The sequence below is a fragment of the Culex pipiens genome, chromosome 2 (assembly GCF_016801865.2).
Source record: "Culex pipiens pallens isolate TS chromosome 2, TS_CPP_V2, whole genome shotgun sequence".
Lineage (NCBI taxonomy): Eukaryota > Metazoa > Arthropoda > Insecta > Diptera > Culicidae > Culex > Culex pipiens.
In genome coordinates this window covers 80,690,504-80,707,056 of record NC_068938.1, presented here as the reverse complement: position 1 = coordinate 80,707,056, position 16,553 = coordinate 80,690,504, and the positions used below count along the sequence as shown (strand labels likewise).

The window sequence follows — 16,553 nt, the reverse complement described above, 5'->3', positions numbered from 1 at the left end:
GTCTGATTCATTAACTAACTTGACCACCCTTTCCCAGGAAAACGGTATCGGCCTGTTCCGGAACGATCGCTACCGCAGCACGATCCAGAACGGCTTCGCGACTTACGGCGGCGCTGGGCACAACACCATGGTCACGTCGACGCCACGTTCCCGGTACAACGCGGCGACGGCCACAACCGGACGGGGAATGACCGCTGGGTAATGACTCAACAATCTCCTAAAAGTTCTTCAGAACATTAACGAATTCATTCCAGGGTGTCCCAAACTAGTCTCAAGAGTACCAACCCGTTCGACGACGAAGATGCCCTGGACGATAGCGTCTCGCTGGGCGGTTTCAGCGCCAACGGAACCATCCGGTCGAGTATGACCCGGACGAGGAAGAAGCGCCGGGCGCCGCCACCACCGCCGAGAATGGTGAGTTCTATTACACTGAGAAAAGTCACTTTGTTCGTGGTTCAGAAATTCGTGAACGCTTGTTCACGATTTTGAGGACTGATTTTTCTCCGTGTAAGTGCTTGTAACTAGGAGTTTAACTACATATATTTATTTAAGGTCAACACATCCTCCAACTCGGACACCTCGCAGCTCAGCACTCGCTTGCGTATCGACGAGACACCTCCACTGGAGGAAGATCCCAAGGACGTCCAGGAGCTGACTAACCTAACGGCGGAAATCGAATCCTTCGTGCGAACCACATCCGATGACGCCGTAAACGTCAGCAGTGCTTCCAACCACGAAACGACAACCACATCGAGCAGTGATGCCAACAACAATCGCGTTACAAATCTGGTCATTGTGGAGGAGAAGGATGAAGTCGTCACCACCGAGACGGGTTCTACCAACGAAGGTGCTACCAAAAATCTTCAGGCACTAAGCGTTACGGTAACGAGTTCGGAACTCCCCGAACCAGTCGAGGAAATTTCCCAAGCTGAAGAGTTGAGAATCGTTGAAGAACCGCCACCCTTGCCATCCCCGCGCGCGAAACCGACCCCACCTCCAGTTCCGCAGACTCCTCCGGTCGCGGAGGAGCCTGACTTCGAGAACTTGGCCCTCCCCGAAACACCTATTCCGGCCAGAAGGTTGAACAAGAACCGCAACCAACCACCCAAGCAAAACGGAGACAGCGTCCTTCGAATAACCGAATCGTCCGACTCCGCGATAACGACGCCAGAAGAGGACCAAAACATGGATTCGAAAGCAATCAAGCCCATCAACTACGAGTTTGAGTATAAAGTGGAACCAATCAAGACGGAAATTGACGCCAAGATCGGCTCGGCCCGGCTGAAGATCAGCGAATCGACGAGCGATGTCAACATCCCGCCCAACGACGGAACCGAGCGGCGACGCTCCGTTCGCGACATCATCGAATCCATCAACAAAAGTCAAAGCCTACTCAAAGTCAACCACGACTCCACAAGTACGCTGTACTCGGCCCAATCAACTGACAGCGTCAACCGCAACATGCGCGAGCTGAACGAACGGGAGCGCGAAATCGCCCGCCTACTACAAGAAATGGGCTCCAACCTGGACGAACCCGTCCAAGTCTCCCAACCCACCAAGAAGCGCGGCTCCTACTACGACAACGTGCCCGACGGGGCCGACGAAAACCTGGACAACCTGCTGAGCAAGTCGGACCTGCGGGTCAAGAAGAGCCCCACCAAATCGCTCGGAATCGAGGGCGACGATGTGGGCACCTTCCAGGATTGCATCGACTGGAACCCGCTGCCCAAGCCGCGACGAAGTCGTCATTTCGCCGATCCGGCCACTGTCAATCAGCCGTCAAACGGAGCGGCTACCACTGTTTTGACAGCCGTCGATCGGAATGGGAACAATCAAAGCTAGCTGCGCTGCGTTCGAGCAGTTTGGTTTGGGTGGAGTGAATTAGGTTTTAGTTTATTTATTCAATGTGAATCAACCGTTTGTTGCCTTACATCGCGTGCGCGATGTTTTGATAATCCCAAAATATTGATGATGCTTGACTAGAACTAGAAACTAGCTGTGAGAGATTGATGTAAGTTATTACTTGTTATCGATGGCCAACTATTGCAATAAAAACGTCGCCTTATGAAATTGCTGACACGTTTTGTTGAAAGAAATTCCATGCTCGACCACTTCTTTTTTGATGTTTATGAACACCGACGTAGCGTTCAAGGAGAATTTTGTCTCACATCTCTAAGATCTGTATGGAAATTAAACGCAAGAAAAAATCTTTTTTACTTTTTGCATTGGTAGCGATGAAAAACCGAGACCACTACGAACTCGGAAGACGAAATCCCACTCTCTTTGGTCCGAGCCAGAAAGAGGGCGAAGAAGAAGTAGCGAATAAATGCGGCGTGAAAATGTCAAAAGGCGGCATAACTAAAGAAAATAGAAGATTCTGGAACTTAACACAATCCTAACAGGATGCCTTTATCCGGTCTACGGTACGTCTGAGTCCCGTTGAAGAGGTGCAACAAGTCGAAATTTTTTCAACGATGACAGCCCGAAATGAAATCACTCTTACGGCCGGAGATCTTTTGCTGGTATGCTGAAAGTTCTCTCTGAACTCTGAACACGGTTATTCGCAGGATTGTGGGTATGCATTTTAGAAAGCTGTTTAAACCCGTAATATTGATCCGGACCCTTTCGATCTGGAAACATAATCTATCGGCGCATCAACGCTGAGCTGGCTCCGCGAACTCTTAAACGCTATTCGCGGTCCACGGATAAAAGTTTTGCGGTACGCAAGCATATACTCACCTATAGGTACAAACCAGTGCACCACAGAGTAACACAGAGCTCCCACTGTTGTTAACAAATGTTATGTGCTCTCTAGTGTGCTCTTTTGAAATGTTAGGCTCGAATTATTTTTTCATTATAGTTTTTATTAGAATTTTACAGTTCTGCTCCAGGATGTTACATATGATATTCAGAGATTTGGAGAACCTTCCAACTGGGATCAATTCATAAGCCTTTACAGGGAGGGTACATGTTTCTAAGTTTAGATTTTGCTAGCTGAGTTCTCTTTTAGGGAAAATATTTTTTTTTTTCAACAATTAAATAATTGAATTATGCAATATTTAAAAGCTTAAATCTTTTGTTTAAAAAAAATGTATGGATCCAAATTCGACATGATACAGATTACATACAGATTTATTTTTAGGAAAATACAGATCTCCCATAAAATAATGTGGCATGGTTGACTATAAGTAAAGTTTTCAACGTATTTCTAAATTATAGAACTACAGGGAAAATTTTGAATTCTGTTTCTTCAAATATATATTTGATGATTAATTTCACTGACTTAAATTTATCTTACTCGTTGTATTTCTTTCTCTTATAGTAGTTTTGAGAAATTGCATGGATAACTATATCTCAACAAATCTAACATCAATTTCAAGTTATCAATTTTACTCACTGTTATCCTCGAGAACCTCGAAAAGCTAAGAAAATTTTTCCGAGCCCACTTCATCCTCGTCATTATTATCTTCGCACTGCTCCGTATTGTCTCCCGCGTCAAAATGGGCAAGGGATGTTTCATAGTGCAATTTTAGAAAAAAAATGCGCTTCTATTGGATCTCAATATATGCACGAGCAGTGTCGCTCATATTTGCTGTGTCTGTTGTCATTATAGTCGTGTCAGCCAACCGATTAATAGCAGCGATCTTCTCGTTGGTTTTGGACGACTTAACCACCAGAGGACGGCTTGATTCTGTGAACTCAACTGTAAACTACAGGGCCGAAAAGAACTCATATCTTACTTTGTCCTTCAAATTAGACTGGTTCATTTTCCATTTTGGTGCACTTTGAAGAATGCTGCTTTCGACTCGTTCGTGACGGATTGAGTAATATTCGTGAGCGTGGGTCACGGCCACGAATTTAGTTGCCCATATTGTCCCAAATTGTATGGTTCGGTAAATGTCCCCCCGGGTGAAACTTCCCCTAGGGCACTGGCTACTCCAGGGTGTGGCCAATATCCTACAAATTTAGTGTCAACTCCATTGCCCCAAATCAGTTCGGTATTCCGGTGACCGTCCTGGCAATCTTCATTTGAAAGGAACTGCTGTGTGTGTGAGAGTAATAAAATTCCCATCGTTTGAAATAAATCTGATGGACGCTAAATCCTCCAGAGTCTTTCTGTTAGTTTAAAAAGTTTGCACGGCATGTTGCTGCTTTCACGCAACAGAAAACAGTTGCGTTGCAGATATCATCTCTGCTTGGTACGTAAGATTCGAGTACCTAGAACACACACCAAAGACTTGCCATTGTAACGCGCGACAACTTCAAAAATTTTAATTGACACCGCAGTCCTTTATCAAAATTGAAAGTGCACGTTTTTCTGGGGATCCCAAACTTCATGCTTTCTCTCGAGTTTAAAACGGAACTACCCATTGCCCAGTTTGGGCCTGTTCCGGAGCCGGGTTTTGGCCAGACTGGATCGCGGTACTCGTTGTTGTGTACCTACCTTGCGCTTTTACCGGAGCTCGCATCGACCATTGGGGCTGAACTGGCTGTTGGTCACCCTGGATCGGAACATGAGCCTGCTGAGCCTGTTCCAAAGCCGGATGTTGGCCAGCTTGGAACGGTGCTTCACGCCGGGCAGCTGGAACTGGGGGTTGCATAGCTTGGCCTTGCAATGCCTGAGCGGTTACAGGTGCAACTAATACTAGTGGAATCGGTACTGGTCGCAACTGTTCGGTAATGGACCGGTGCAGGCTGCTGTGAAATAGACCATAGTACTGGTCCTTGGGCTGGTACTGTTTGATGATAGAACGGCAACACAACCCTTTAACAATAACCGGCGTAGGAGCAAAGTTGCTAATGATGTTACAAATTCCTGGCAACCAGGCCTACCCTAAGATGACAGTTTTCGCGAGTTGCGCGTATCCACCGACAGATGGCAAGTGGGCCTCGTCGGAGATCGTCAGTTAAAAACGCTTCTCAAAATTCGTATGGTAATGTTTTTTTTGTGACAGCTTTCACGGCATCTTCGATCTAAAATAAGTTTTTAAACCGAGAAAAGGAATATTAACCGAGGATTTGACAATTTGACGTCCGCAAACGGAGTGAGATCAGATAATGGTTGGGTAAAAGAAAAACCACCACGTTTAGAGTTTCTACCAAAAAGAATTCATAGACTTTATTGAGTGCACATCTCTATTACATCTAACGACTAAAAGAGGCAATTGGGGTGAAAAACTAGTGATTCAATTCAGTTTTGCGATTATAGAAAGTGTTGACTTCTATACGGTTACAATTCACACACACTCGCGTCCGCTCGCACGCCTCAACCTTCGGTGTTGGGTCGAAACTTTTTCATCTCCGCCTCCAGATACTTGCAGAACCGGCTGAGGTTGGTCCGCACGGTGCAGACGGCCGGGTAGCGTTCGTTCAGTTCGCGCTTGCTCTGCTTGAGTTTGGCCTTCATGATGCGGTCCAGTTCTTTGCATTTGGCCGGCATGCCGAGCTCGTACACCAGCTGGGGCCAGTCGTTATCGGCGAAGATGTCCATCATCGAGTCCATCGCTTCCGAGACGGTCCAGAGGTCCTGCTCCTTGAGGCAGGTGACGAGCACAAAGTCGATGATCAGCTTGATGAGGGGCTCTGGGAGGAGACAGCCGAGGATGCCCAGCATCCGGAGCCAGTTGGCACGAATTTCCGAGTCTTGGCACTCGTTGACACCGTTCAGCATCAGCTGCAGGTCACTCTCGGTCATTTGTTTGAACAGTTCGGGACTCTTGCGTAGATGTTCGAGGGTGGCCCGCATCAGGGAGGTGGAAGCTTCCAGAAGTTTTGGGTTTTGCTGACCTTGGAACACTTGCTGGCCCAGTTCGAGCCAAACTGTGTAGACTGCTTCGGCACCGCCGAGGTCCTCCACTGTAATGTTGTTGCAAAGATTGTGCAGGCAAAGCATCGCGGCCGCTCGTAGATTGTTGACCCGCTTCACCAAGTTCCTGTCGTTCTCCTCGAGAATTTCCCGCACATTTTCCGCGATCGGTTGCGCCTTCTGCCAGAGCTTCTCCACCAGCGACATCGTCTTGATCGCCTCCAGCACCTCTACCGGCAGTTTGTCGGTATTCTGCAGACTATCGTTCATCCCGGTGGCCGCGTCAAAGTCGTGCACACTTTCGGCCTCCGACAAATTCTCATCGTCCATATCGTCCTGCCACTCTTCCTCCTCGGTCGAGCAAATGTTGGTCAATATCTCCGCCGCAATCCGTTGCGCCTGAAGCAACCAACCCACATTCCGCACCTCCAGCTCAACGTCCGACGGCAAATCGGCACGGCGTCTCCGCTGAAACGACTGCTCCGCCGATTCGTCCTCCATCGGAGCGTCCTCGATCACCTCCAGCGCCGCCACGTCCTTCTGGCCGACCAGCGGCAACGCACTCGTCACCGTACCGAGGGCCGTGCGATGATTGACCTCCAGCGTTTTGGCGAGCGTCTGCAGCAACTGTCCACTGTAGGTAGCGGCCAGTGCCGGCACGTTGGCGATGATTCCCGCGGCAACGGTTCGCAGCAGCACGGTCGGATGGTCCTCGTCGGGCAGCAGCAGCAGCGAGTGCAGCTCTGTGCCAAAGTTGACCAGAATGCGCCACGACGCGGCGTTGTCCTCGGAGATGACCAGCAGGCACTGGGCCACGGCGACCGCTGGAAGGGGGAGAAAAGTAAAGTTTAAAAAACTGAGATTTTGAGTGAATTCCGAAACACCATTTTCGTTGAAAAAACGATGCAAACCGTGTACGATATATGATTTGATCAAGATTCTGATAATGTCTATGCCGACATTACATCCTAATGTTTCTTGCTTGACGAGATGAAGAAACTGAAGTTGTGTCAGTGGACCGGGAACAATACTAAAAGGCTGATAATGATTTTATTTGATCGGTACAAATCATCATATTCCGGATCCATCCAGAAATTTGCGACATTAGTAGAAGCATTGTACAGTCATCCCACATATTCGGAACGGTTTACAGATCGGCCAACGCTCAAAAAATCATAGCAAATCGATAATTGAACTTAATGATTCGCTTTTACCTTCATTTGAAAGCTTTTCTTGCGATCTTTCGAATGATGTATCGAACAACTGCAAATTTAAAATTTTTATATCAAGTTTTTGAAGAAAAACATTGACCCTTGAAATCCACAAATTCGGAACACTTTTTTCTTACGGATGTAAACAAACTTTGGTTCTCTCCGTGAGTACATAATTTTTACAAAATAATGACTTCTCGCACTGAAACCAACGAAACTCAAGCTAAGTTATGTTTTATAAGTGGTCTGATAACTTTTTTTGTTAAAATATCAGTTAAATTCAGGTGTTCCACAATTGTGGGAGGCACAATAACAACCCACAATTATGGAACAGGCAATTTGGAGGCAGTGTTTTGCTGCTCTGAATAAAATAGTCTTGAAATGAGGTTTTTTGTTCAAAAAATACTAATTTTACTAGTGAAATAGCAAGAGAATGTCCAAATGAAGGCCCTAAAAATAGTAGGGTCGACAGAAAAGCTACATTTGCCATGTTATTGATAAATTATCACAAAAGTGTTCCGAATTTGTGGGTGTTCCGAATATGTTGGATGACTGTAAATTGATAATATATGACGAAGTTTAAACGGGTACTGCATTTTTTTATAGTATTTTTTTCGTTCGAGAATTGAATAATTACTTGCTTCAAAAAAGGAACTTATTCGACAAAGACGAAATGAAACACTTTCAAAAACCCTGCAACACGTAATATGCCAAAACAGCACATTTTACTCATGAAAATAACTACAAAAATTATCTTCTAGTTCAGCAATCGTCGTGATATTTATAAACACATTGATAATTGAATTTTGATACTTGGGAATCGCATTTTTTTAAGGATGAAGATACCAATATCAGTTTGAATAAATGATAAATATATTTTCAAGAGATAAAAATGTACAATTTCAATTGCACTTATTTTCGAGTTAGATGGCATGTTCTTAAAGAATATTGAGGATATAGGTATTAGGGTTGAAAGCACGTTATGATGAAATTTCTTAAGATGTATGTATCCCGTATTCTTAACAAAGCGGTTGGTATTGGGATTCATCTTCAACCAATTCCGCCACATGGGGAAGATAGGAAAGGGTCAAAACATCTAAGTTTCCCTAAAATTTAGCGAGTTGTACAATAATCCCGTTGTCAATACCTGAGTTTAACACCGTTGTATCAAAACTCATAGCGCTGACCAGTATCTACAGTGGCTGTTGCGCTTGCTAGTGACGGCACTGCAAGCAGTTTGGACAACTTAACACCGGTTCCACAAAAAGAAAGACGACCTTCTTTCTTCTCTTGCTCGTTCTGTTTCAGTTTGAGCGTTTCAGTTAATAAAAAAATCAACTGAAATAAAGTAGTTTTAACCTGAAATGCCATTTCACTCCTGAAACGGATTCGTGTGCGCCTTAGAATCACTCAGGGTGTTGTTAGATGTATCTACTTTCAATTGGTATCTGGAACCCAGTCTTCGTCACCGAGAACGTCATCATCCTTTTCGCGGATCAGGATTCTGGACAGCGGTTGGTTGTTTCCCACGTTTTATAGCTTTTTCAAGATTTTCGCAGATTTTCCTTGTCCTGCATTGCAATTCACTTCTCATTATTTTTGAATGCAGTGGACACGGTGCTTTGTGGGACCCTGAAAGCTTATAATATGGTCCGTCATTTTGGCTCTCCAAGTACAACATGATGGTGTCATTATCCACTGCTGCGCTTCGATAGAAAAGTCCTTCCATCACCTTCAGTCTTGGGATCACGTCTGGATCTACAGCTTCTAGTACAGCAGCCTCCCATGGCGATAGGTCTGCCAGTACAGATTCGAGCCATTCTGCAGTTTCGACGTCCTGGCAGTTGATGACGAAGAGGCCAGTTCTGCGCAAGCAGTTCATAAACTTCGGCTTGAACATTTCCCTTCGTTGCTGTGTAACGCGGAATTATCGTCCCCGCTCAGCTATTGTTGCTATCATTCTTCACACGCTTAGGAGTCAAGATTAAAACACACATTAATTGCTTGAATTTCGGATTACTTGATATAGCTACCAAAGCTAATAGTCAGAGCAATGATTTTGAATTGAATGAAACTTGATCCTCGTTTTTCTCCACTAGAGGGGTTTGGCTTATACGTCGTTTTGAAAACTAAACCGAGATGTCTTCTTACATTTTTTTTATTTTTCGTGAGTAAATTGCCTTACTTTGGCTTATTGCAATACAGTAAGATGAAAAAAATGAGTCAAAATGATTTAAAGCTATCAGGTAGCAATTTTTAACCACTCTCCACTACATAAATTTGAACAACGTTTACACGTGATGAACAACTATAAGTGAGCGATCGTTTAAAAGTTAAGGTTGTTGAAATGAAACACTAAACTTAAGGAGATTAAAGGTTCCAACTCACCAATATCCTTCCCGTACACATTCCAGTCCAAACATTTGACGAAACTTTCCAGCAGCTGCGACTGATTAAAGCTGTCCAGCGCGACCGACGTGCTCTCGCACAGATTCCACAGCAAACTGACCGCCTGCAGGAACGTGTCCGACTTCTCGTCCATCTGGTTCTGCAAGGTCTGATCAAAGGTCGGCTTCCACTCGCTCCCGGCGTACTTATTCAGCAGAGCCAGCAGCGGCGTCAGCACGTCCTGATCGACCATGTACTCGCAAATCTCCACCGACAGCACCGAAAGATTCCGGAACGCCCCGGCCGTCGCATGCCGGATGCTGTTGTCCGCATCGACCAGCAACGCCGCCGCAATCCGCACAATTTCACTCTCAATCACGGCCGCAATGTTCACGTCATTCTGGCAGATCGTGGCCAACGTTTGCAGCCCGCAGATCTTGTCCTCGGCGCTGGCCGACTGCAGCTGGTCCACGATGGCCTGGATCGGCGTTTCCGACTTCCCGTTGGCCAGCTCCTGGTTGAGCAACGCGCCCACGTCCACCAGCCCCGTCGGATTCAGCTGGTTCTTGTGAACCTTTGGCTTCTTGGCTTTCCCCATCGCGAGCGGGCACTACGGGAACCAGGTTTGGAGCAGATTCTTCACCGGCCAAAACACGAAGCACATGGGATTTCGACGCACGACGGCAAAACAGCGAAAATTGCACCACACGCGACGACTGAAAACTGCGACGACACGTTTGACAGAACGATCCCAAAGCAAAACATCACTCAGCTGCGGAAGAGACAGCCGCTGTCAAAGAGTGGTATAAAATGAGTGACCGCGTGAGAGGAGGAGGCCCGAGCAGAGAATGTGAGTGGTGGCACGTGTTTTTAGACTGGTATAATTTGAACAAAATGATTTCTTGGTTGAGTTTTTATAGTTTAATTTTTCAACTTGTTATTATATCAATTTAAAAATTGCTTTGAATTGTGTATCTGTACGTCCTTTAAATGCTTTCTACTACTGAATTAGAATTTGATTCAAAAATCAAATCAAATTGTTTGCTCTACATGCTGCAGCATTGCCTTGGCGTTCTCGAAACTCGAAACTAGGTGACGACGTTCGACTCGTAGAAGTGAGAATGATGAACAAATTGGCCGCTCCGCTACTGTTCCGCGGTTCTGATGTAGAATATGTACTCCCAAATTTAATCAAGCTCGTCCAAAAGTGCAGTTCGAGCGGCAGATAGCACTGTACCAGCCGTTTAAGTAAAGCTGAGTGGTCAAGCATCAGGTCGACTTAATCAATTATTAGAACGTTAACGATTTCACTTTTGATTTTGTGTAAATGCATTTTGAATAAAGAACTTCATGAATATCCCATTTATAAACTTTTGTTTGTAACACTCTATCACAATATCACAAATGTTTTTGCCTTCCTCACCTTACTGAGGAAAGGCTATAAAATCACTCGGAAAATGAACTTTTTAATTAGACCTCCTAGACCTACCTTCATATGTACATATCGACTCAGAATCACCAGCTGAGCAAATGTCGGTGTGTTTGGCTGTATGTAGACATGTGTACCAAATCAATGTCACTGAAATATCTCGTCACAGGCTCAACCGATTTTGGCCGGAATGGTTTTAATCGATCCGTCTTAACGTCCCCTAAGTTGCTATTTAAATTCATGCAGTTTTACCATGTATTTAAAAAGTTATGTTAAAAAAAAACTGTTTCATATTAAATTAAAATTATGGTAAAAAGGGTGGATTTTTCATGAAACCCTCACATGTTATATATTTTTAGAAAGCATATGAGAAGACCTTTTAGGTGGAGTAAGAATTTTCAAGATCTGACTTAGGGGAACTATACCCTTTCTCAGCCTATTTCTATTATCGGCCTATCAGCACTTTGATCATGAATTACAGCTTTCATAAAGTGTTTTTGACGGTTCCAAAGCAATAAATAGCTCAAACAAAAGTGAGCAAGCAACTCTCCATTGTTGATACATCTAAAAATGTTGATTTTATAGCAGAAAACGGCAAAAGTGATGAGAATTGGTCGGACGGCTTAAAGTGATTAAAATGGGCATATTTCCCCTACCTATCTTAAATTACAAGCAGTTTAAAAAATGGTCTGAATTTACATAACCTCAACTGGTCGGGTCTGATCGCCACGAAAAAGCCGTGTAGAGGGATGCCATTTTCCTCAAAGGCCGTGTCTGTATAATCTTAACAAATAGTCTGTAGGTTCGGCTCCCCTCCCACTAACATTTACACACAAGATCCTCTGTAATTATTAAGTCAAATGTAATTACAAAACCCGACTCGGTCCTAACCAGGTCCCAGTACCGAAAAGGACCTAATAAAAATAATTTTATGAGAAAAAAAAATAGTCTGTAGGTAGTCTGTTTTTTTACTCATCACTTATTTTTATTAGGACCTCTTAGGTGCTGCGAACGTTAGGGGAGATCCATAAACATGTGTGACACTTTAGGGGGGTTGGAATCACTATAAACGAGAGGAAGGCCTAAAGGTGGATTAAGTAACGTTTTTTTTACATTTACTGGCCGAGTCTAGCCTCAGAATGGGTGGCAACACCTTCGACGGAAACACCCCTTCCAATTCACCGGTTCGAAAATGCGCGTTTGGGAAGATTCGCTACCGCTGGCGCCTGGACAATGTTCCGCTGATGGTCGCCAACACGCTGATCAATCTCGTGGGATCGCTCGCAGGAAAATCCAAGCTCGCCGTGGACAACCTGTGTCACAGCATCAAGGACATCGGCCTGTGGGGCATCTTCTTCATGTCCGATCTGCTCAAGTACGGAGCACGGTGTTTGACCTACAGAACGAGTGGATGCTTCTGTACCGACAGCGAAGTTGACCGCGCCAAGAACCTACGCATAACGAACATGCTGCTGCAGCTTACGCCAATCTGCGAGTCATTGGCCACCAGATCTTGTGCGACAACCGCCGGATTCCGCTGCAGGAGCTGGAGCATCAGCATCGACCGCAGGGTAGGCCCGTGAACAGATTCGGCAGCATTTTTCATGCGTTCCAGTTCAGTGGCTCGTGAAGCTCTTGCAGAACGAGGTCACCGGAAGAACTGAACGCCCACCTTGGTCGAGACGCAATCGTTTAGTTTTCATCCCCAGCAAACCCAGCTGATACGCCGGCCGTAGACGGGAGAAATCTGCGGGAATGAAAAATTGTTTACTGGTTGATTACCTATCGAGAAATTAAAAGTGAGAGTGTGTGCAACATGGAGTTAAACTTTCTATGAAATTGCTGTGAAGGTTACCATGGCACTTTGAAAAGTTTAACTTCATGTTGCACGCACACACTCTCACTTTTAATTTCTCGATAACCTTAAAATCTAGCCGCAACTGTTTAAAAAATTTAACATACCGAATCGACATAGTACATCCCACATATTCGGAACGGTTTCAGATCGGCCAATGTTCAAAAAATCATAGCCAGTCGATAATTGAACTTGATGATTCGCTTTTACCTTCATTTGAAAGCTTTTCTTGCGATCTTTCGAATGCTGTAACATCTGCAAATTTTAACTTTTATATGAAGTTTTTGAAGAATTACTTTGACCCTTAAAATCCACAAATTCGGAAAACTTTTTTCTTAAGAATGTAAACAAACTTTGGATCTCTCCAGGAGTACACATTTATTACCAAATAATGCCCTCTCATCGAAACCATTAAAACTCATGCTTAGTGATGTTTTATACATGGTTTGATACAAGTTTGATATCTTTTTTGTGAAAATATCAGTTAAATTCAGGTGTTCCACAATAGTGGCAGGCACACATCCCACAATTACGGAACAGGCAATTTGGAGGCAGTGTTTTGCTGCTCAGGACAAAATTTCAAAAAGTACTACTTTTACTAGTGAAATAGCAAGATAATGTCCAAACGAAGGTTCTAAAAATAGTAAGGTCGACAGAAAAGCTACTTTCGGCATGCTATTGACAAATTATCATAAAAGTGTTCCGAATTTGTGGGTGTTCCGAATATGTGGGATGACTGTATTAAGTGAATCTCGCACCCCTTGATATTTTGCCGGTAAAGGATTCACGTTTAGGATTTTTAAAGTTAATTTGAAGACTTAAATCGCTCAACATTTGACATTTGTTCAGAATTTGATTCTGAGTCGATAGGTATACGTGAAGGCGGGTCTACGAGGTCGAATTAAGAAGTTCATTTATCGAGTGATTTTATAGCCTTTCCTCATTGAGGTGAGGAAGGCAAAACGATTCGATTCGTCTGTTTATTTACTTTTCTGACTGCTCGAAAAGAATCAAAACATTCCAACAGTGCGTCCAGTTTCGCGGAAAACTGCATGAACGAATATTTCATAGCAACGCTCACTGCATGAAACAAATATTTTCAGTCGAGCACGATCTGAGCACGATGAGCGCGATGAGCGCGATCTGGCGGTGTGCCACGATAAGCAAAAATCAACTACGATGAAGGTGCGATGAGCGAATATAGTGGAATTTGACGCGATTTGATGCGATTTTTATCAAATCGCGAAGTGTCATCCCCCTCGCCCAGGTACTTGATCAATGCAAACCCGCAAGTAACAAGTTTCGTTTCGGTTCCGAAAAATGTTCAGATTTTGTTAGAATGGTTAAAATGTGATATTTGAAAAATAAACCGGAAAACGCAATAGTTTTAAGCTACATGTTGATATATATATTTTCTCATATATGTTCACAAAATTCTCTGTAACACTTACAAACAACGTAATATATGAATGCTTCTTTCTTTCCTTGACACGTGGTGTTTTGTTTTATTTTCTTTCCGTGTACGCTTACATTTCAACGTGTAAATATATATTACCAGCACACTCTCTATAAACACGTGGTACACTAGAATTCTGTCTAAAACGGCATACAAAAAATATCATGCTTTCATTGGGAATTACCGTATTTAGAAAAGGAAAAAGATCCCTAGAATACTGCTCACGGTTTTTGGTTCCCACTACTTGTTTTGTTTGTTTGTTAGGATATCTGTTTTTGTTTTGTTTTGCTTCGTATGTTTAGTTAACTGATCGACTAACTCTATTTCACACTTGGTTGTTTTTGTTACTTTCCTTTCCTCTGGTTGCGGTTACAGGCACTTTCTATGTCACGGTTTGAGTTGTTTTTTTGCTGGATTTTAAAACTGGAATCGCGCTGGTTTCAACTTAACGTGTATTAACGGAACAGAACAGTGAACCTAACCTCAACTTAACGTATTTAGGATGAATAGATGCTGAATGGCTTGCTGTGATTCGACAATCCTGATTGAAAAATCTTACCGATTAACCCTGTTCCCAGCCCGAAAAATAATGGTTTCTTACAACTTTAGTGCATACCCACGGGGTGGGGACCTGAAACGACTTTTAAATTACGCAGAAGTTTGCTTTGGGTGGTTCCTACCCGGTGGGTAGACCGGTGACAATTTGAATAACGTTTTTTCTATGATTTTGGAGCAAACTAATGTACAAACTAACATACTATAATCGACTGCACTAAAATATTAATATAATATTGTGTTCACCAGCGCAACGATAAATTTGAATAAAAACAATTAAATTCAATTTTAGTTAACAAATGGCAACGAAATTGCACTGCGCCTTCCGTTCTTTTTTCTACAATTGTTTTTTTTTGTGGATAATCTAATTGAAACCTGTCTGTTGAAAATGCAATCACTCGGTGCAATCTCCGTAGAGCTGCCTAAATCTGGTTATTTTCTGCTCGATGAACATCCCCAAACAAGTGATCTGCCCTGTGATTGTGACGCCATCTAGTTTTTGAAGTGAGAAACGACTCTTCTTGCATGCAATATTGCTTCCAATTTGACGAACAGGATCACATAGAGATGTTCAGACAGCTTGTACGGAAATGTCCAACAATTTTATTTCCCCGGCGCAAACACGTGGAATAGTAAACACGTGCAATTTTCAAAACACACGATTGACAAATTTGTGACGGTGACGTTTCAAACACACTGTGCAATTCTCGAGTGACTTGCCATATTTTTTTTTCCTTTTAAAACTCCTCCCTCTCATAAGTTATTGCTTTTCCATCCCACGTGTGTCGTCAACCCTCAACCAACTGCGCTCACAGCCGGCTGGAAGTGTCGTCCGCGAAGACGGCACCGCCGGCGGGGTCCGCCCATTAGTGGCCACCGTACTCGCGCAGCTCGCGGCTGCCCAGCTCCAGCGGGGGCCGGTAGTTGTTGATGACCTTGCCGTACTCGAAGGTCTTGTGCAGCGAGTCGTCGCAGGGGCACTCCTCGCGGGCGTCATAGCAGCGCATCTCGCGGAAGTGCTCCAGCTGCTCGTGGGACACCTCGATCGGTTCCTTGAACAGGATCCAGGTGACCGACTCGGTGCAGGGTGGGGTGGTCAGGGAGCCCAGATAGGTCCAGTAGGCCTTGGTGGCCGGCAGCAGGTTGGCCGGATCGAGGGGCTTCGGCATGGTGACCTGGAAAGAGGGGTTTGAGATGTTAGTTTTATGTTGATGTTGGCGAACCCCTCGGTTGGATGACAGTTCAAAACCCCTTTGCCGATTGTAGCGCCACAAGTGGCAAACAACACCAAGTCACGGTGGTAACAAAGAAACGGTAAATCAATTACTCAGATGAGGCGATAATATCGGTAATGACAGTCCATCTTCCATTCTGTTGTTCTTGCGCAAATAGACAGACAGGCAAATAAACAAACGAACGTAAACAAACAACAGACAATACTGATAAGTGCCACAATCAGCCCCCAACGCAGGTGAAGAGGTGTCACACGCTAGCCTAGTTGACGGCGTCATAGATCAGCATTCAAGACAATTGGAGCATTTTCTGAGTAAGCGCACGTGTTTGACAGTCGAGTGTCCCTCGTCGCGCCAGATTATAACTGTCAAAATTTCTGGGAATTATTAATTGACTAAATGTTTAGTTTTGTTTTGAAATGTACTGTAAGTATTACATTTACTGACAGTATTATAAACAAAACAGTGTTGCCATCAAAATTTAATCAAAATTCAATGTTCATTCTTCAATAATAATCTATGTCAGTAAACTAACCTCAGTTTACTCAATAACTCGCACCGTCTGGTGTAGTTGCAAAGGAAATGATAAAATGGTAAAGTGCTCCCCACAAAGAATAATGT

At 44.1% G+C, this 16,553-nt stretch overlaps 3 protein-coding genes across 4 annotated transcripts in view; 1 reads left to right on the top strand and 2 right to left on the bottom strand.

The window, feature by feature from the left end:
• LOC120418290 (cyclin-dependent kinase 12) overlaps window positions 1-2,070 on the top strand; it is a 34,419-nt gene extending 32,349 nt beyond the window's left edge. For both annotated transcript variants that reach the window (XM_039580618.2, XM_039580619.2), the window contains exons 4-6: window positions 38-198; window positions 255-414; window positions 553-2,070. In XM_039580618.2, the coding sequence (XP_039436552.1) occupies window positions 38-198; window positions 255-414; window positions 553-1,842 (1,611 nt within the window). In that variant the 3' untranslated portion in view covers window positions 1,843-2,070. The remainder of the gene's footprint in view (window positions 1-37; window positions 199-254; window positions 415-552) is intronic.
• Window positions 2,071-5,086: 3,016 nt separating this feature from the next.
• Window positions 5,087-10,161, bottom strand: LOC120418295 (HEAT repeat-containing protein 3). The gene is made up of 2 exons (XM_039580625.2): window positions 9,406-10,161; window positions 5,087-6,630 (listed from the first exon to the last, which is right to left on the bottom strand). The coding sequence occupies exons 1-2, from the start codon at window positions 10,001-10,003 to the stop codon at window positions 5,267-5,269; spliced, it is 1,962 nt and encodes a 653-aa protein (XP_039436559.1). The 5' UTR covers window positions 10,004-10,161; the 3' UTR covers window positions 5,087-5,266.
• A 3,912-nt stretch (window positions 10,162-14,073) lies between these two features.
• Window positions 14,074-16,553, bottom strand: part of LOC120418286 (carbonic anhydrase 2) — a 41,647-nt gene continuing 39,167 nt past the window's right edge. Inside the window, exon 4 of the mRNA XM_039580613.2 lies at window positions 14,074-15,875. Within this exon, the coding sequence (XP_039436547.1) occupies window positions 15,567-15,875 (309 nt within the window). The 3' untranslated portion in view covers window positions 14,074-15,566. The remainder of the gene's footprint in view (window positions 15,876-16,553) is intronic.